At 34.6% G+C, this 22,723-nt stretch overlaps 2 protein-coding genes across 2 annotated transcripts; one reads left to right on the top strand and one right to left on the bottom strand.

Annotated features, from left to right (window-relative positions):
- Positions 1–501: 501 nt before the first annotated feature.
- On the bottom strand, positions 502–3,743 carry LOC133335845 (huntington interacting protein related 1). Its single transcript, XM_061544139.1, is given in 3 exon segments — positions 502–642; positions 644–1,897; positions 1,949–3,743. Coding segments are annotated over 3 exon segments (3,180 nt in total). The 5' UTR covers position 3,743; the 3' UTR covers positions 502–510.
- Positions 3,744–4,839: 1,096 nt separating this feature from the next.
- LOC133335844 (conserved oligomeric Golgi complex subunit 1) lies at positions 4,840–8,443 on the top strand. The gene is made up of 5 exons (XM_061544138.1): positions 4,840–5,000; positions 5,066–5,730; positions 5,792–6,879; positions 7,022–7,684; positions 8,319–8,443. Exons 1-5 carry the CDS (start codon positions 4,864–4,866, stop codon positions 8,439–8,441), a joined length of 2,676 nt encoding a protein of 891 aa, XP_061400122.1. The 5' UTR covers positions 4,840–4,863; the 3' UTR covers positions 8,442–8,443.
- Positions 8,444–22,723: the final 14,280 nt, after the last annotated feature.

The following is a 22,723-nucleotide window of genomic DNA, read 5'->3' as shown; positions in this document are numbered from 1 at the left end:
TATGGGGAATTTTTGGTGTTATGTTTATTTTAGGTTTTTTTTTGTTGGTTTCTTAATACTATCAATAAAGATAGAATGTTGGGGGAATAGATTAGTTTCAATTTGGTTGTTTTTATACTGAAAGATTTGTTTTTTTCTTTGTTCGGAGTTAACATATACATACATATGTATATGTGTTTTAACATTTTATATATCTACAAAACAATTGTTGTTAGTGGGGAGGGAGGTTTGTTTACGTTTTCTTATTGTTTTTTGTTATTGACATAGTCAAGTAAGTTAATTTAATTAGTTGTTAGTAGTTTCATAGTATATAAATTTAAGACATTTCGAATGTTATAAATATATTGTCATGTTTTGTTTATATAGTCATAGTTGAAACTATGGTTTTAAAGAAAAAAAAAACATATAAAAATATATATTTTTAGATTTGGTTTCTTTTTTTAATAAATATAAGACAAACAAATAAAAAAGGAATGAATTTTTATACTGTGGTTTTGTTTTTTTTTCTCTCTAATCATCATCTGCACTTTGATAGAATGCCTTGCGGAATGACATTAACTTTTGCTGTTCACTTTGCAGTGAATGTTCCAGTTGAAGAACCTTTATTTGCATTTCCATTTCCATGGTTTTCTTTTGGGAAGGGTGTTAATTGTGAAATATCAATTTCATTTTTATATTCCAGTTTGCTGTTACCATCTCGTACCGTGGCCACAACTTGTCCCGTGGCCATGGAAACATCACGTGAAGCCTTTGTTAGATTGGCAAGATTGGAACTATCGTTACGGGCCTTTACCTTACTGGCTATAACCAATTGAGCTGTACTGGCAGCAATATCTTGGGCAGCCACAATGAGTTCAAAACATTCTGCTGAATCGGAACCAATTGTTTTATTGGCAGCATCCACTAGATATTTGGCACCCTTGGCAATACTTTTGGAGGCCGAAATTAAACCCTCAGTCCATTGACTGTTACGTTTGTAGAACTCCTTGACGCTGGAAGCTCCCTTTTGGGTGGAAACAATTTCATTTTGCAATTCGCGGGAACGTTGTATTAAAACCATAATGCATTGCATCAGATTGGTACATGAATCCAAAATTTTCTCATTAACCTCTAGTTTAATGCCCTCATGTTGGGATTTGGTATTCAGCAACAGATCCATGATTTCCTTAGTTGCCTCTTCGATAATATTGTCCATTTGCTTGAGTTCCTGTTGCAACATATCGCCCACATTGAGGCTTTCGCTAAAGGAATTCTCCAAGCCTGTGACCACAGATTGTATGGCATTTAATTTGGGGCCGATTTCCCTTAGGGAAATATTTTCAATTACAGCAACCTCTTTATTTTCAGCAATGCCCTTATACAAGGCCGTAACAGATTGCCGCAATTCATTACACAATAAACGTAACTCTTCAGCCTTATTTAAATCTGTGGTATTACTAAATATCAACATTATATGTTCATGGAATATTTTGAAATTTTGACTCAATTCTAAATACAAAGACATAAATGGTGCCATGTGTTGTCCCTTTGTTTCTTGCAGCGATTTATATTCATTTGGAATTTGCTGTAATTGATTGTGAATTTGTTGTATATTTATTTTACTGGCCTGTGGAATTTCAGTCATTTCCAAATACTCAAAATTGAAATCTTTTTGTATGGAATTTGCCAATAATTTACTTAGGGAGGATAGTAGATTATCTAACATATTTCGTGTTTGAGTTTCACTTGTTTTAAGGTCAGTTACTTCCTTTTTGGCTGTCTCCAATTGACCAGAAATATCAGTGATCTGCTCACCCATTTCACTAAGGCTACGATTTAGGGTTTCATTTGTTTTTGTACCTTCTTGTAGGCGATCTTCCAAGTTACGTATTGTCTCACTTTGTTGACTTTTCACTTCCTGCAATTGTTCCATCTCAGTTGATTTTATTTTCATTTCGTTTTCATGTGCTTGGATTTTTTGCAACATTTCTTTTTCGATTTCCTGCAATTTAAGACTCAAATTATCCTTATCTTTTGTGGTATTCTGCAATTTTTGTTGTAATTCCTGCAGATTATTTTCATGCTGGGATTTGATGTGCATCAACTCCTGCATTTCATGCTGCTTCGTTTGTACCTCCAGATCATAGTTTTCTTTGAACTTCTTCAATTCCATTTTTTGTTCCAACAACTGGTTTTCATATTCACTTATAATTGCACTCTTATCGGTGTCGTGCTTCTCAAATAAGGCCTTGGACTCGCTGAGTTGCTGCTCTAATTCTTTTAATCTCTTTTCGTTTTTCGTAATCACATCTTCGTATTCTTTGATTTTGTCATTTAATGCCACATTCTTCTGCTCGACTTTGATCAAGTCTTCCTCTTTGGCCTTAAGGGCCAGAATCTCAGTTTGTAACTCCTCGGCTTTCTTACGTTCTGCCATTAATTGTTTCGAATCATCATTGCGTACCCTCAACAATTGTATATGCTCTTCCCTTAATTTGGCATACATCGTTTTGATTTTATCAAATTTCTCCTCCACTTGTTTGTATTTGTCATCGCCCACCTTGACCTCAACTTCCAGCTCTTCCATTTCTTTGAGTTTTTGTTCTAATTTCTCTTTAATTTGATTGGTATTCCTCAGCATTTCCTTGGTTAAATTTACCTCGGCTTCCAAGGCCTCATTGCGTACCTGAAGATTAGACATTTCTCGAGTAATATTAACCAGTTGGTCAATGTGAATTTGTCGAACTCTTAACTCTTCCTGCAAATTGGTAATCATGATTTGGGCTTCTTCGAGTTGCTCCTCGGCTGCTGATGGTTGAGGCACTGGTTCCGTGGGTGATGAGGAGGCATTATTTTCACTTGCATTGGACAAATCCAATAGACTCTCCTCCACCGTGGGTATCTCCTCCTCTTCCTGCTGTTGGAAAACATGCATAACTGGTGCAATATAATTTCCCACATCATGCACAGAGGAGAAATTTGGTGCAGCATCTGGTAGGTGGGGTACTTGTATTATATCCGAAAAATATTGTAACGGACGTACACTCTCATAGAACAGTTTCAATTTAACAAACAACTCATTAAAACGTGTACGATGACCCGCCAATATGTCATGCGGTATGCCATCGTGTAAACGAAACAGTACACGAACACACAAATCATACAAAGGATTCGAATCCTGTATCATGGTAACAAGTGGCGCCAAACGACACTGGCCCTGGGGTGTCATCGACGACAAACGATATGTATTCAAGGCCTGGAATATAACCAGCTGCAGGGCAATAATACAATCCAAATAATCGAATATTTCAACACACAATTGAAAATAGTTATTCAAATCATCGCCAGTGATCTTGCGTATGTCATTGAAATCCATTGTTATGGCACCGGGTATACCCAAATTCTTTTGATGGAAATCCAATTTGTTAACCAACAGCTGGGTGTAGCTTTCAATGCATTTGCCAACACCATCTTGCAAATGGCCCCACAACTTGCCCACCTCCAATATCAGAGTTTTGTGTACCTGCGAATGGCGTAAGCAATTCTCATGACCCTCCCGCAACACCTTATGCAGTACATGGCAAAATTTCCATGCAGTAAAACGGTGCTCCATTAACGGCTGGCGCGTAACAATGTTCCAGAACATTTTTGCACCTTTGTGTCGATGTGTTGCAATAATCACCGAACGGGCATGTTTCATTTTTAACGGTTGCTCCGAGGGGTGCAACGCTTTGGTCACACTCATCTGGAATTCGTGATCCATTTTGTTTTATGCTGCAATTACACCAAATAACCAACCGACGAATGGACGAACGACCCACATATGCACATAAAAAACAAATGGAAGTGAAATTAATTATTTGTTTATGATTCAAACATACAAGTGACACCGATTTTCATACTTAATATCGCCCTTTATCTTATCATAAAACAGCTTTTTTAAATATATCTGGCTTTATTCATCAACTACTAAATAGCTTCAATACAACACCACAACACAAACAACATTGACACCTTTCCTCCGAAAGAGCAGCAAACAAACTTAGCACAAAATCAAGTTAGGGATCTGTAAGTCGATTTTGATTAATTTTTGCAATAAACTTGACAATATCCATGGTCACCAAGGGAGACCAGCTGATTATCGATATCTCTCAAGTTTGCTGTCAAAATGCATTATTGTGAATTGACTTCCATTATGAAAACGTAAACAAAGTTGAAATTTTTGACATTAGACTTGAGAAAAAACAGCTGTTTTCCGATTTCGATTGCTATTTTGGTGACCTTATTAATAGATCATGACAATATCTATTAATAAGGTCCATGGCCTATAATTTCTGCACCACCGATCAATATATGTTACATCCACGTTAAATGTGCATAGGAGATTTCAAGGTACACTATGAGTGACGGGAAAAAGGGACGGGAAAAATCACAACAGAAGCTTGGATTTGGGGCCAAGAATTTCAATTGAACCACTCTGTCCATTGCAGAATTTCTCGTTTGAGATGGTTTCCAGTACCAGTTAAGTTTGAAAAACAAAAAACAGTTTAGAATTTTCATTGACCTTGGTTTTCCGGACAGTCTGGGCCAAGATGTTCTTCAGAATTTTATATTTAACTTATATTTTTTTATAGAAATGTTTGAAAATATGCATTATTTTGCCGCCAAATAATTTAACAATGAATTAAGGCAATAGCGTCCTTTAGTTTCAATGGTTCATTTCCGTGAATAACTCTTTTGAACACGCTCATTACTGAATGAGACAACTCTGTAAAACAGCTGTTTTTGTTCTTGTACGTGTCAGAAACAAAACAAAATTTGTTTAATCGAACAATAATTTAACGAAAAAAGTAAAATAAAAATAAAAATACTATTTAATAAACAATGGCTACATTAAATCTATTAAATTTAAATGTCGATACGCTGTTTGAACAGCACAGTGTGGGTGAAATTGATACAATACACAAGAAGATACAAGAGGTGGTCGAAAACAAAAGGGAGGAGTTGAGGACTATGGTTGGGTAAGTTGTTGCAAATCAGATCATTTACATCCAAATGTTTCCATGCAATGATTTCTTCATTACAGAGAACGTTATCGAGATTTGCTAAAAGCTGCCGATACCATTACCTCCATGCAAGACTCCACCAAGGCATTGATAGAACAAGTCGAAAAAATAAGTGTTAATTGTCAAAATCTCAATGAACAACAATTGTTGGGTTTCAAGACCGAAACCGACAGTGCCGGTGAATTGAAATCTAAAAATGCTAATAAACAACTGAACAATTATTTCAGTACCATGGTACAGATCAAATTGTTGACTTCTTTGCCCGAAATGATTTGGTCACAAATTGATCGTGAACATTATTATGCTGCAACGGAATTGTTTATATTTAGTCGTCACATAAGTACGGGCCTTCAATTGGATTCGAGTAATCCAATAATGCAAAAATTACCCGTTGCCAAGAAACAATGGGAAATTTTGAAACCATTTCACATGACTATTAAACAACAAATTATGGTTGCATTGGAAAGGGAAAATTTAGCACCGGAATTAACTGCGGATTGTCTATTGGCATTATTACAATTGGATCGTTGTTCATTGGAAAGTGCTCTGAAGGTGTTTCTTAATTTACGGTCCTCGGCATTTCTAAATTGTCTAACCTCCGAGGGTGGTAGAGTGAAGGAACGTATACTTGTTAGCTTAAGGGTCCTAAATGAAAGTGTGGATATGGTCTCGAAGTGTTTTATGGGTAAGGTGAATTATTTTATATTTTTTAGAAACATTTTAAATCGTTTTATTTGCTTCTACAGAAAATGGATTGTTGTTTAAAAAACTCCACGAACACTCGGATCCAAGTGCACCACCCACCATTGCACGCATGGACAGTGATGATGTACAATTTGCATATTTACTACCCGATATTATAACCAATTTTAAGCCGAAATTTGAAACAATCACATTAAAAAATGAATCAGTGGCCCAGGCCGTAGAAACATTTCTTGCCGATACTCAACGAATAGCAGATAAGCAATTGAAAGGCCTTTTCGATTTTGTCTTAAATATGAATACCATACAGGAAATTAAAACCGAAGCAAATCACTTGAGAAAGCAATTGAATTTATCAAACTTGGCAAAGCAATATAATTTAACACATTCCTTGGATTTTTATGAGCTACGTTATGTTCCCTTGATTAATCAACGTATACGTAATATCATCAATGATAGTTGGTCTAAAGCAATTCACGAAACATTTGCAACAATTGAAGGTACATTACAACAAGAGGGGTTGATGAATAAATCAAATTACAGTCTGTGGCAAGAATATAGCACAGATTTACCAAATAGCTTAGATCAAGCTTTATCCGAAGATAAGAAAACTAAAAAGCTGTTGATGAAATCAAAGGGTTATGATGATAACATAATACAAATGGCCACACAATTTGATAACAGCCTGTCATCAATAATTAAAGAAATGAATGTGCTACTGGAAGAGCCCACAACAAAACAGGAAGATAAACAGGATTTGGTCGACTTCCTTAAAGAAACCGCGCAACGACAAATTACAGAATATATAACGAAAACAAAGCAATTACGATTGGAATCGTCTCAACGTCAGCAACTATTATTTGTTATTCGCTGTTGTTGTTCCTTAATTGAGCTTTGTCCCCATTTGAAGAAATGTTTTTGTCATTCAAGTTTATGGCGTGAACAATTGGGTGGTACTACGACTGCAGCCTCGGCCGCTTCCCAAGAACATTGGCAACGTATTTGTGGTTTAATCGAAGATGAAGTATTTCAATTGTGGCTATGTCTTGTTCGTGGTGTATTGGTGGAATATAATAGTGATCGTTATTTAATGGAAGTAAACTCGAATGCGGTTATTTTGGAAGATTTTGCGGTAAGTATGATCCCCAGAACTATCTGTTTTTTTTTTTTTTATTGAAAAAAATTCATACATCCAAGGACCGTTTTTTTCTATATTTCTATATGGGTAGGTAATATCAAATAAATTGTTTTCATATTTTTGTTTTTAATTACAGCACTGGGAAATAATAACCTTGGAGCAAAAAGACGAACAAGATATGCCCACTCAAACAACATTCCGTGTACCCACACAACCTCGCATCTCCTTACAATCATATTTCCACACGTTAATAACAGCTCTAAAGAAAATAGTGCCTGAAACTTTACCCAACAAAGTGCTGTTAACTTTAAAGAAAGTGTTATTGGAAAATCTCTTGCAACACTACAAAAATCTTATAGAAAAGACAAACAACACCACCACACCAATGGGACAAAATATTGCCTTACAAATGTATTTTGATTTGAAATTTTTACAACACTCTTTCGATTTAAGTCGGGAGCAGAAAGATCAATTTACATCACTACAGGATGCCTATAGAGATTTAATTGATCCTTTCGATTTTGAATTGTTATCTACCCAGCTGGTGGCCAATGTTAAGCGGGCCGTAACACGTTACAATTGTATACTGGGTGTACTAACAACAACGACAGCCACAAATCAAAGCAATATTTCTGTGGCGAGTACTGTTATTGTACCAGAAAAAGATCCCAATGTTTTAAGTTTGTGTTCAAGTGGTGCCACAACATTGTGGTTCCCCCTGCTGCCAGTAGTTACCAATACCAATGTTGCAACAGCTGTGGAAACCAAGAAACTTGTCTTAACTTCGGAAAGTGAAAAGGTAAGGGTTGACAACATTTTGTTTTTCTTTTTCTTGTCTTTCGATTTATTTGATAATAATTTTATTTTTATATTTCACAACGTTCTTTTTTAAAGGATATTTTATATGAATTATAAATTATGTGTTCTTTTTAAATATATTTCAACACAATGTTATGGTTTACATGGGGAGAGACGTTATTTTTATAAGTAAATATTTATATTATGCATGCGATGTGTTTAGATAATTTTTGGTTTTTCGTTTGTTGTGGCTTTTGAAAGTTTTTGCATGCAACTAATTCAATGAGACTTCTAAGGAAAAATCCAAAAAGATTTGTTTTTATGGAAAAATTAAAAATTGCTTCTGGTTGTTGTTAAATAGTTAAAGGATTGAATTAGTCTAGAAATCCATGCAATACTAACTTGTGAATATTTATTTTTTAATTATGTTATTGATATCTAAAAATTAGAATAACATAAATTTAAGACATGCGTTATCGCAAAATAACATATTTTGGCTCTAGAAAATTTGGAAGATTGAGATTTTTTTTTATTATTTTTCTGCCACTCACCTAGTTCATAAATATAAACCCCTAAGCTTTTCATTCAATTACTATAAGATTAATTCATTTATTTTTTTATTCTAAAATTTCCAGACCACACCAACACGTAAAGCTACCAGCTCAACAGCTCCATCCTCGTCAAGAAAAAGCGATACTAAGAGTAAATCTGGAGCAGCATCATTCTTTGGTGCCATGTCACAAGAATGGTTCCGATAGTCAACAAATCTAATTTTATTATATTAAAAAAAAATAATAGATTAATAGCTATTTTATTATTATTATTATTTACTCAAAGTATTCAAAGAATATAAATATACTTATTGAAAATAGAAAACCTCTGTAGACGTAAAAATTTAGGCGTAACTATTAATATGGAGATGTTTCCTAAAACTCCAAAAAGTTGACTGGTGTTGGCGGCGCAAGGTAGGGCAGAATATCCACAAAATGCTGCAATTAGAAGCTGCTGCTTCAATATTTTCCGACATTCATTGCAGAAATTGTGTGAGTACGTCCCTGGAGGCTATACCTAAAACGGAAGCAATATTGATTACATCGTGTAGGAGTAACCGAACACTTGTACGAGTAGTTATCATAATATGAGGAGCTATGCCTAATTAAGGACTATATAACTCAATTTCGAAACAAATATCAAAAATACCGAATATCGGTAGATATCGTCAAAAGGGGGCGAACCTTACGTTCTAGTTTTTCGATATCGATATCCTCCGCAGGTGAAATCATTACAACAGAGTCTTAGAACCAAACCCAATACGCGGAACAAATCAGATAACTATTTTAGTACAAAAAAGGGAGTTATATGGGGACTAACCTTAAAAGAAGGCAAATGTAAATATTTTTGGGAGGGAGATTTGATACCATATACGACTATAGAAACCCAAATTAAAGAGAATTCGGTTGAAAAATGCGCTCAAGAACCCTAAAATACCAAAAATTGAGGGTACCCTTATATGGGGGCTAACCGAAAAATAATGACCTATATTTATAATTTTTAGTGGAGAAATTTGGTATCCAATAAGAACCCAAAGTATTAAATTCCGTTGAAAAACGTGCTTAAGAAACCGAAAATTAGGGGGTACCCATATATGGGGGCTACTCGAAAAAATTGACCTATATTTATAATTTTTAGTGGAGAGATTTGCTACCCAATAAGAACTAAAAGTAGTGAATTACAGCCAATTCGGTTTAAAAATACGATAAAAACCCCCAAAATATCGAAAATTTGGTGTATTATATGGGGGCTACCAGAAAAAGTGGACCTATATTTATAATTTTTAGTGAAAATTTTTGGTACCCAATAATAACCCATTGTACCAAATTTCAGCGAATTCGGTTGAAAAAATGCGCTAAAGGAACCCAAAATACCGAAAATTGGTGGGTACCCTTATATGGGAGCTATGCCTAAAAGTAGACCGATATAGCCCATCTTCGAACTTGACCTGCCTGCATATAAAATACGACTCTATGAAAAATTTTGGCGATCTTTCTCAATTCGTTTAGAGGCTAAAGTGATTACATCAGCCAGACATACATGCATAGATCGTCAGAGAATTTTACGCTGATCAAAAATATATATACTTTATGGGATCGGAAATGATTATTTCGATGAGTTACAAACGGAAAAACAAAATGAATATACCCTCCATACTATGTAGAGGGTATAAAAATGCACCGGACAGTTTTTTCTCTACAGACAAAAATTACCTATCATAAGGACGGGATTTTTTCTAGTGAAAAAAAATCTCCGGACCAGGGGACAGTTTTTTTTTTATAGAAAGGACGGCCTTTTTTATAGAACAAAATCCACAGTACTCTATTTTTTTTTTTTTCTATAAAAAAAACAACGACCGCCATTATTTATTTCTATAGAAAAAACAGACCAAAACACGGGCTTTTTCTATAGAAAAAAATCGCCAGACCACATGACGATGGAAGAAAGGAAAATTACCGGACCACAGGAAAAAAATACAGTTCCTCTAAACTGTTTTTTTTTTGTTACGATTCCAAATAATAATTGGAGTTGTCCATGTAATGAAGTTTTTGGAATCGCTCATGGCCCTTTGGGCTAGGTTCTTGTTTATGAAATAAATTGAATTGAATAATCACCCATATATTTTTCCTTTTGAATTATTTTTATTTACATTTATATAAAAAATAATTTTTTATTCTAAATTAAAAGAATTATTCAAAAATCACAATAATACACGCATTAATTAGAAATTATAATACCAATTAAATTAAAAAAGAAAAGAAAACAGAATAGCAAATTAAAATATATAGTCCATGTTGTACTACTGCTATTTCTTGCCGCCTTTTTTGCCACCACCACCTCCACCGCCTGCCTTTTGGTCTTGACCTTTTTTGCCACCACCTTTATCGCCGCCGCCTCCACCTCCCTTATTTTTAGCACCTCCTTTATCACCAGCTCCGCCACCACCACCGCCGCCTTTTTTCTGCAAAATACACAATTCGAAAATGTTAATTACCTCTTTTCTTATTTATGTTCTTCCTCGTCTTCATATTCCACCTTTCGTCCCTCATCATCATCATCATGCCTAACAACTGATAAAAACACAAACCCCGAACAACCAAACCGTTTGTTTATGGATAATTTAGTTTAGAGAGGTGAAAAGTTCAAAGTTTTCTCAACTTATTTTAAGTTCGTACAAGAGAAATAGTTGTATTCGTTTTGTGTGTGTGTTTGTTTGTTTTCCCTCCTTTTTGCGAAGCTACTTCAAAGAAAGGTTTCACCTTCATCTCTAACTCTTAGATTAGTTAATTACATGGCAATTTAATTTGTAGACCACCGAGATCAGCATCATCAAAAACAAAAAATGGAAAATGAACTGAACTCTAATAAAATAATGAATAGAATTGTAAATATATTTGTGTGTGTGTGTGTCAGTAGTGAGTGTGCGTCCGTTTTTTGTGTGGCAACCCAAAAAAGTAACATCGAAATGTATCTGAAAATTATAATAATGCGGTCGAGGTCATTCGAATGTTAGCTACTTAACGCGCTTCTTTATTATTATTACTATTTTTAAATAACAATTTAAATGCATTAGAATAATTTTAAGAAAAATATAAAGGAAAGGATTTAAATGTTTATTAAAAAAATATATTTTTTTTCAGGGTCAATCTGTTAGCGACAAGAACAGGCGTGGATTTTGAGAAAACTAATTTTTCAAAGGCTAGAATAGGCTTGGATTTCTTTAATATTTTTAAGGACTAAAGTAGTGGATTTTTTAATAATATTTTTTTCAAGGACTATCCCAAAAAGTGGTGGATTTTTAAAAAATATTTTTAAGGACTCTCAGCCAAATAGGCGTGGATTTACAAAAAAAAAAATAAAAAATATTTTTTCAAGGACTAACAGCCAAAAAGGCGTGGATTTTAAAAAAAATATTTTTTCAAGGACTATCAACCAAAGTGGCGTGAACTTTTACGGAATATTTTTTCAAGGACTATCAGCCAAAGAGGCGTGGATTTTTAAGGAATATTTTTTCAAAGACTATCAGCCAAAGAGGCGTGGATTTTTAAGGAATATTTTTTCAAAGACTATCAGCCAAAGAGGCGTGGATTTTTAAGGAATATTTTTTCAAAGACTATCAGCCAAAGAGGCGTGGATTTTTAAGGAATATTTTTTCAAAGACTATCAGTCAAAGAGGCGTGGATTTTAAGGAATATTTTTGGATTATTAAATAATATTTTTTCAAGGACTCCGATAGGCGTGGATTATTAAATAATATTTTTTCAAGGACTCCGATAGGCGTGGATTATTAAATAATATTTTTTCAAGGACTCCGATAGGCGTGGATTATTAAATAATATTTTTTCAAGGACTCCGATAGGCGTGGATTATTAAATAATATTTTTTCAAGGACTCCGATAGGCGTGGATTATTAAATAATATTTTTTCAAGGACTCCGATAGGCGTGGATTATTAAATAATATTTTTTCAAGGACTCCGATATGCGTGGATTATTAAATAATATTTTTTCAAGGACTCCGATAGGCGTGGATTATTAAATAATATTTTTTCAAGGACTCCGATAGGCGTGGATTATTAAATAATATTTTTTCAAGGACTCCGATAGGCGTGGATTATTAAATAATATTTTTTCAAGGACTCCGATAGGCGTGGATTATTAAATAATATTTTTTCAAGGACTCCGATAGGCGTGGATTATTAAATATTATTTTTTCAAGGACTCCGATAGGCGTGGATTATTAAATAATATTTTTTCAAGGACTCCGATAGGCGTGGATTATTAAATAATATTTTTTCAAGGACTCCGATAGGCGTGGATTATTAAATAATATTTTTTCAAGGACTCCGATAGGCGTGGATTATTAAATAATATTTTTTCAAGGACTCCGATAGGCGTGGATTATTAAATAATATTTTTTCAAGGACTCCGATAGGCGTGGATTATTAAATAATATTTTTTCAAGGACTCCGATAGGCGTGGATTATTAAATAATATTTTTTCAAGGACTCCGATAGGCGTGGATTATTAAATAATATTTTTTCAAGGACTCCGATAGGCGTGGATTATTAAATAATATTTTTTCAAGGACTCCGATAGGCGTGGATTATTAAATAATATTTTTTCAAGGACTCCGATAGGCGTGGATTATTAAATAATATTTTTTCAAGGACTCCGATAGGCGTGGATTATTAAATAATATTTTTTCAAGGACTCCGATAGGCGTGGATTATTAAATAATATTTTTTCAAGGACTCCGATAGGCGTGGATTATTAAATAATATTTTTTCAAGGACTCCGATAGGCGTGGATTATTAAATAATATTTTTTCAAGGACTCCGATAGGCGTGGATTATTAAATAATATTTTTTCAAGGACTCCGATAGGCGTGGATTATTAAATAATATTTTTTCAAGGACTCCGATAGGCGTGGATTATTAAATAATATTTTTTCAAGGACTCCGATAGGCGTGGATTATTAAATAATATTTTTTCAAGGACTCCGATAGGCGTGGATTATTAAATAATATTTTTTCAAGGACTCCGATAGGCGTGGATTATTAAATAATATTTTTTCAAGGACTCCGATAGGCGTGGATTATTAAATAATATTTTTTCATGGTCTTCCGTTTTTTTCCAAAATCATTTTTTCTTAAATAACAAACAGTTTGTCCTCTATTTTCAAAACATTCCCTTATATAATCAATCAAAAATTTCTCACCATAATATTTGTCAATAGTAATTAATTCCACACAAGTTCATTTTTTATTTACAATATTTTTTATTTGCTTACATTGCCACCGCCACCACCGGAACCTCCGCCGCCTCCACCACCTCCTCCTTTATTTTTGCCCATATTTTATTTGATATCAAATATTTAAATTAATTTTTTTTTTATTTTCAATTGAATCCAACAAAATTTTAGTTTATTCCGACCCTACGCTATTAATATCAAGAAAACCACTGAAATAGCGCGACATAATTAGAGGAGGTAAGACAATTTTGCTCATTTGGTGTCTTTTCCTTCCTTCTTGTCTTCTTTTTTTGTTTGTTGGTTGGTTGTTTGTTTTGGCCTTGTTTGTGGGTTTTCATAATTATTTGCAAATTTTTTCAAGAGCAGGAACAGGGAAATACACGAATGAATGCATATAAAGTAGAGAGGAAATAAAAACTCAAAATAAAATATTTGCAAATGTAATCGGTTATTCGAATCGCATACAAGTGGCAAATTTAATAGGGAATTTTAATTTTTCAACATGTTTCTTTGAGATTTTTTTTTACAAGTCAATGTTGCGTATAATTTTTTTTGTAAAAAATACTCATACTCCAGGGTCTACCATTCAGAGGACATCCATGACACCTGGTATATTGTTAATTATTTTTTTTTAATTTCTCTCAAACTGATATACCCTAATATACAAACAAAGCATTTACAAATTTTCAAATAAAAAAGGGAAAGTGATAATTCAATTCAAATTGTAGCTATATTTGTAAATTGTGCGAATGCACGTACATACATCTTCACATACAGTAAGTGCATGTAATATTGTTGTAACAAAATGGGGAGGGTTTATTTATATTTGGCGACACGTGAGGGGATATGGTGCTTCGATGGTTGCGTTGTCAGACATTCTAATTTTAGATGGATGGGAGGAAAACTAAGTGTAATCTATGTAGACATATGTATATTAAGTAGTATGGGAGGAGGGGAATCAGAAAAAAACGCTGATAGTCTTAAAAAAATCAAAAAAAAAATCTTTAAAAAGCCACGCCTATTTGGCTGTTTGTACTTAAAAAAATATTCTTTAAAAAGCCACGCCTATTTGGCTGTTTGTCCTTAAAAAATATTCTTTAAAAAGCCACGCCTATTTGGCTGTTTGTCCTTAAAAAATATTCTTTAAAAAGCCACGCCTATTTGGCTGTTTGTCCTTAAAAAATATTCTTTAAAAAGCCACGCCTATTTGGCTGTTTGTCCTTAAAAAATATTCTTTAAAAAGCCACGCCTATTTGGCTGTTTGTCCTTAAAAAAATATTCTTTAAAAAGCCACGTCTATTTGGCTGTTTGTCCTTAAAAAATATTCTTTAAAATTCCACGCCTATTTGGCTGTTTGTCCTTAAAAAAATATTCTTTAAAAATCCACGCCTATTTGGCTGTTTGTCCTTAAAAAAATATTCTTTAAAAATCCACGCCTATTTGGCTGATGGTCCTTGGAAAAAATGTTCTTTAAAAATCCACGCCTATTTGGCTGTTTGTCCTTGGAAAAAATGTTCTTTAAAAATCCACGCCTATTTGGCTGTTTGTCCTAAAAAAATATATTCTTTAAAAATCCACGCCTATTTGGCTGTTTGTCCTTAAAAAAATTATTCTTTAAAAAATCCACGCCTATTTGGCTGTTTGTCTTAAAAAAAAATATTCTTTAAAAATCCACGCCTATTTGGCTGATGGTCCTTGGAAAAAATATTCTTTAAAAATCCACGCCTATTTGGCTGTTTGTCCTTAAAAAAATATTCTTTAAAAATCCACGCCTATTTGGCTGATGGTCCTTGGAAAAAATATTCTTTAAAAATCCACGCCTATTTGGCTGATGGTCCTTGGAAAAAATATTCTTTAAAAATCCACGCCTATTTGGCTGTTTGTCCTAAAAAAAATATTCTTTAAAAATCCACGCCTATTTGGCTGTTTGTCCTTAAAAAAATTATTCTTTAAAAAATCCACGCCTATTTGGCTGTTTGTCTTAAAAAAAAATATTCTTTAAAAATCCACGCCTATTTGGCTGATGGTCCTTGGAAAAAATATTCTTTAAAAATCCACGCCTATTTGGCTGTTTGTCCTTAAAAAAATATTCTTTAAAAATCCACGCCTATTTGGCTGTTTGTCCTTAAAAAAATATTCTTTAAAAATCCACGCCTATTTGGCTGTTTGTCCTTAAAAAAATATTCTTTAAAAATCCACGCCTATTTGGCTGATGGTCCTTGGAAAAAATGTTCTTTAAAAATTCACGCCTATTTGGCTGATGGTCCTTGGAAAAAATATTCTTTAAAAATCCACGCCTATTTGGCTGTTTGTCCTAAAAAAATATATTCTTTAAAAATCCACGCCTATTTGGCTGATGGTCCTTGGAAAAAATATTCTTTAAAAATCCACGCCTATTTGGCTGATGGTCCTTGGAAAAAATATTCTTTAAAAATCCACGCCTATTTGGCTGTTTGTCCTAAAAAAAATATTCTTTAAAAATCCACGCCTATTTGGCTGATGGTCCTTGGAAAAAATATTCTTTAAAAATCCACGCCTATTTGGCTGTTTGTCCTAAAAAAAATATTCTTTAAAAATCCACGCCTATTTGGCTGATGGTCCTTGGAAAAAATATTCTTTAAAAATCCACGCCTATTGTAAATATTTCAAAGAATGAAAAGTAAATTAGAAAACTTATTACAAATTTCATTACTAAACAATATTGAAATTTTCAACAACTAGAACATTCAAAGTCATTAAGGCTTCCCTAACATTATTGCAACACAAAAACAATGAAACACTCAAAACAGAGGGACACAGGCAATTTTCAGAACTCAACTTTAACCGTTTATATCAATTTCACAATTTCCAGTAGTTCGACAGCAGCAGCGGGCAATGCGGCAGCAAACTTCAATTAGTTGACAGTTTTATGACAATAGCTCTGGCGTTTAATAAACATTCAACTTTGGAATATTAAATACCCCTATCGGACTTTAGACTCACTCTGAACTACTATCATTTTACAATTTTGTTTTTTGTAACTGTGTGAGTGTGCTAATTATATTTTGTCCTCAACATCATCGTCGTAGTCATCCTCATCATCGTTTTCATACTCATTGCCGGCGAATGGTAAGGAGTATCCACTAGCACCAAAAAACAAGAAGGACTCATCATTGCTCAGTGCATTATGCATTGTCAGTGGTGATAGAATGAACACACAGCAACAACTACAACTTCTACTGGAGGACAAAAAAGAATGCAACCCGGGGACAATAAGCATATTCCCTCGTTTTGCATGAACTGCATAGAAATTGCACAATTTTCACCTTCGCTGACTAAAGTGGACTAATTACAGCAAGAATCTGCCAGGCCAGCCAACCAACCAACCAGCCAGGTACCTAAGTGACCGACCAGCATATTCGCTCGTTTAAACATGACAACGGCCAAACACCATCAAACCGTTCTACACAAATAAACCACCTTGCAACGTGCAAATAGCGTTATGATCATCATTAGCATGCACAGTGGTTAAAGGAGGAGGATTTATTTTCAAGGACTCCAAATAGGCGTGGTTTTATTAAAGAATATTTTTTCAAGGACTCCAAATAGGCGTGGTTTTATTAAAGAATATTTATTTCAAGGACTCCAAATAGGCGTGGTTTTATTAAAGAATATTTTTTATTTTTTGGTTTATTTAACTAGATGTCACCTCACCTCTAACCCCACTGTTTTCCCCAGCAACATTGTCACAATGCATAAATGCATGAATAGCTAGAGATAGCGTTGTTGACAACGGTATGCGCCCAATTTCGCACAACGGACACACGAGCACCAACACACAGCTACGTGAATACCTTCCCTGTGTTTTTTGTGAGTGTGTGTGGCCACTTGTTAGCAGTGAGCAAACTAATTTTGTCACATTTCATTGTGAACAAATTAACAAACCCCGCACGAAACAGACAGTATCGGGTACAGCTTTATGAACTGCACTGCTGCTGATGTTGCTACCGACGATGATGATGATGTCGACAACAACAACGACAACGGTGATGACAAAGGTAAAATTCACAACAGCAAAAAAAAAACCCTGCCAAAGACCAAATGACAACAACAAAAACACTCTTTAATAGACTCAAAAGCCTACAAAGCAAAAGGGCAAACATTCGTGGCATTTGTTGTTTTGTTGAGGCGAACGGAGAATAGGAGGACTTTCGGGGTTTTGACCAACTTTCGAACTCATTGCAAGATGTTACATCCTATTAAATGCGATAATTTTAAAAATGAAATTTAAAAAAAAAATGTAAATTTTGTTGTAAATTTAATTATGCATCGGGTATTAGGACGCGGAATATTGGGCATTTAATATTCATTAAAATTGGTAGCATGGTCCCTGAAAATATTTATTATTATTGTAGGCCATTCAATAAAATATTTTAAGAAACAAATTTTGTTAGAGTCCAGGAAAAAATCTTATTTAATAAATTCACGCCTGTTTGGAGTCATTGGAAAATATTCTTTAAAAAATCCAAGCCTTTTTGGAGTCCTTGAAAAACATTATTTAAAAATCTTGTTTTAGTCCCTGAAAAAAAAAAAACATTTAAAAACCAGTGAGCGGAGCAGTCGGGCGCGGCCGACCATATGATACCCTACACAACTTCTATGAAAATCTAATTTTGCGTTAACAGGTCAACAAATATTACTAATATTCAGTAGACGAGGGCTGTACTTGTCCAGATTCTCTTTGCCGTAGGTTATGTTGTGAGGTTGGGCTTTCAATTGCGGCCTATAGATCGACTCAAAAAAAAAAAAAAAAACACAAAAAGTTAAGTTTTCGGTCCACTTCATCCCAAAATTATTATCTGATCATCACCGAAAATTATAGGCGTTGTCCTTGACCATAATTGGAATCTCATGGAAAATTTTAAAGCCATCAGCGCTATATTTCCGCCGTCTAGTGTGGTAATGGGTTACTAAATAATGTCAGAATACGTAAGCACCTGTAAATATTTAAGTGTAACTTCCACATCTGAGGTCATACGACCATATAATTGGTACCAATGTAAAGGTCAACCGCTCCTCTTGAACATACTACCAACTTCTCTGGTCTAGGTCCTTCAGGGGCAAATATATACGCCATAGAATACAAATTTTGCCATTTTTCACACAAAAGTCAGGGTCCATTTGACCCGCTAAATATTGACCGATCTTTATCAAAACCGGCATGCTTATTCTTTGGCCCAATCCCTTTCTCCCTTTGGGCTGTAATTGCGGGCTCTGGAGCGACCAGAAAAATCGACAAAAATAAAGTTTTTGGTCCATTTCATCCCCTAAATATTAACAATAGGGGTCTTCATTGGCCAGAACCCATTCTACATGCAAAATTTCGTGAAGATTGGTCCATAACTGTGGCCTGTATCGTGTTTACAAATTATAATGGACAGACGGACGGACGGACGGACACACATGTCTAGATCGACTCAGCTAGTCGAGATATGACGATCGGTATACTTAAAGGTGGGTCTAGGACCAATATTTCGCGGCGTTACAAACTTTTGGGACTGCACAAAGATATAATACCCTGACAACATAGTTGTGTAGGGTATAAAAACACGACTATTTTAGTACCTGAAAAAATAATCTTGAAAAACGCCACATATTCATCATAACAGAGGTCGCCTTTTCGAAGGAACATTGACGTGAAATTGAGCGAACTTAATTATGTGATATTTATCTATATGCAAACCGACTAACTTCAATCCTACACATGTCATTCCGCAACCTATGCTAAATTTTGTAAATCGATTTAAAGCAAACTTGACACACGCTATTCGGTATGCTACACTGTTTAAAATTTAATATCTATCAGACACCCATAGATTATTTGGTGTGAATGAATTTTGTCGATATGGGCTTTTAGTGTACCACTTACTTAAAATCGGACGAAAGTATATATAGTAGCGATATGTTAATCTGAACCGATTTCAAGAAAACTTGACACACGAAATGTTGTAGTAACTTCTGAACATTGTACAAAATTGTGGTCCATCGTCCAAACTTTAGGTCTTTAGTGCGCGAAACATAGCAAACACCATTCCGGACTTAGTTCAGTACCCTATGCCAAATTTCGTGTAATTCAAAAGATATATAGGGACTTTGGTACACCAATTACATTAAATGGGGCGAAAATATATATGGGAGCTATATATAAATCTAATCCGATTCTCTCATTCTAGACTCAATTCAGTATACTATGCAAAATTTCGCGCAAATCAACAGATATATAGGGACTTTGGTGCACCATTTATATAAAATCGGACAAAACTATATATTGGAACTTTATCTAAACCTGAATCGATTTTCAAGAAACTTAACACAGGTCATTCTGTACCTAAACCAGTACACTATGCCAAATTTCGTGGCAATTGAAACATATATAGGGACTTTGGTACACCATTTACCTTAAATAGGACGAATATATATATGGGAGCTATATCTAAATCTGAACCGATTTAAAAAAAAAATTTAAAAAAAAACGCTATGCCAAATTTCGTGCAAATCGAATGACATATAGGCACTTTGGTACACCATTTACATAAAATCGGACGAATATATACATAGGAGCTATATCGAAATCTGAACCGATTTTCACGAAACTTAACATACATCATTCTAGAATTAAATCAGTACGCTATGCCAAATTTCGTGCAAATCGTATGATATAAAGTGTCCTTTCTTCACAATTTACATTAAATCGGACGAAAATATGTATGGAAGCTATATCTAAATCTGAACCGATTTTCACGAAACTTATCATACATCATTCTAGAGTTAACTCAGCACGCTGTGCCAAATTTCGTGCAAATCGAATGACATATAGGGACTTTGGTACACCATTTACATAAAATCGGACGAAAATATACATAGAAGCTATATCGAAATCTGAACCGATTTTCACGAAACTTAACATACATAATTCTAGAGTTAGTTCAGTACGCTGTGCAAAACTTCGTGCAAATCGAAGAATGTTTAGGGTCTTTGGTGCACCATTTACCTTAAATCGGACGAATATATATATATATATATATATGGGAGCTATATCTAAATCTGAACCGATTTTTCCCAATTTCAATACGGTTCGTCCTTGGTTCAAATAAGTGACCTATGCCAAATTTCATCCAATTCGGATCATAAATGCTGTACTTTGTTTACGGACAGGGGGACGGACATGCATAAATCCACTTAGAAAGTGATTCAATGCATATTCTCAAAAGGAACCATGTGCCTATCTCGTTTCCTTTGCCTGTTACAATCATATGCACAAAGACATAGTAATCTGTACCACAGTGTGGTGAAGGGTATAATCCAAGCTTTATTGTAGGTCCTTAAACAATATTCTTTTAAATTATACCCTTGAACATTAAAGTTGCAGTTTTGTTAATCCTTTAAAAAATTCATGATTTCCAATCAATCATTTAGACCCTAAACGTTTCTGCTTAGGCCTCTCCCGGCAGATCATCAACATTTACAATTGTCGATATTTTTGTTCAGCACATTTACATCCCCCCAAGAAGTAGAAGAATAAGAAATAGATTTACCCACAAGTTCTAACATACCTTAAGGGTAAGGTCGTGTCGAATCAATTTAAGGATCACATTGCTCGAACACACACACCCACATTGAACCAGTGAGGAAAGTAGTAAAGTCGGACGGGGCCGACTATATGATACCCTTCACCACTTTGAGTATATTCAAGAAATGAATCCTAACAGAAGTCGTATGTGTCAGTCTCGTTTCCTACTGCCTGCTACAAACATATGCGATAATAATATCCATGTGCCAGAAAAAAAAAAATTGGTTCAAGAACCTCAAAACCTGGGGGCTACCAGAAAAAATTGACCACTATTTATAGTGTAGAGATGTGCTACCTAATAAGAACTCGACGTACTAAATTAAGTCAATTTGGTTGAAAAATACGATCAGAACCCCCAAAATACCAAAAATTTGGGGTACCGTTATATGGGGACTACCAGAAAAACTAGACCTATATTTATAATTTTTAGTGGAGTAATTTGGTACCCAATAAGAACCCAATGTACAAAATTTCAGAGAATTCAGTTATAAAACAAGCCCAAGAACCCGAAAATACCGAAAATGTGGGGTACCCTTATATGGGGGCTATCCGAAAAAATTGACATTTACTTTTAATTTTTGGTAAGGAGATTTGCTACCCAATGAGAACACAAAGTACCAAATTTCAGCAAATTCGGTCGAAAAATGCTATCAAAAGCCCCAAAATACCGAAAATTGGGGGTAATCTTATATGGGGGCTATCCGAAAAAATGGACCTTTATTTATAATTTTTGGTAGGGATATTTGCTACCCAATAAGAACTCAATGTACCAAATTTCAGCGAATTCAGTTAAAAAACGCGCTCAAGAACCTCAAAATACCGAAAATTTGGGGGTACCCTTATATGGGGGCTATCCGAAAAAATGGACCTTTGTTTATAATTTTTGGTAGAGAGATTTGCTACCCAATAAGAACTCAAAGTACCAAATTTCAGCGAATTCAGTTAAAAAACGCGCTCAAGAACCTCAAAATACCGAAAATTTTGGGGTACCCTTATATGGGAGCTATGCCTAAACGTGGACCGATTTTCTCCAATTTCAATAGGTTTCGTCCTTGGGCCAATTAAGTGACCTGTGCCAAATTTCATCCAAATCGGATCATAAATGTGACCTGTACTTTGTTAACAAAAATACATGGACGGACGGACGGACAGACGGACGGACGGACAGACGGACGGACAGACGGACATGCATAAATCGACTCAGAAAGTGATTCTATGCATATTCTCAAAAGGAACCATGGGTCTATCTCGATTATTTTTGCCTGTTACAAACATATGCACAAAGACATAATACCCTGTACCACAGTGTGGTGAAGGGTATAAAAACATCAACCTACACACATACACCCACAATGTATCCGCCAATGTAACAATTTACCATATCCGTTGATTATTTCCAGCACACAGACGACAACGAGCACGGGGAGGATGAGGATGAGGACGATGACGATAACGACTAACAGATTCATTCCAAGTCCCCATAGCAATGTTGGGAAATTCTTCGATAATTGACATTCAATTTAAAATAGAAAAGGAATTCGACAAAGTCATCTATCTGCCAAAGACGACGATAGGGTAGTGATTCGTACACATTTGAATGCATTCACTTGAGCGAGTTAGTTACTTA

This window comes from Musca vetustissima, unplaced genomic scaffold (assembly GCF_032173495.1).
Source record: "Musca vetustissima isolate MV318-11 ecotype Yass unplaced genomic scaffold, APGP_CSIRO_Mvet_v1 utg112237, whole genome shotgun sequence".
Taxonomy (NCBI): Eukaryota; Metazoa; Arthropoda; class Insecta; order Diptera; family Muscidae; genus Musca; species Musca vetustissima.
The sequence above is the reverse complement of the archived record's forward strand: the minus strand, read 5'-3'. Positions and strand labels throughout refer to the sequence as shown.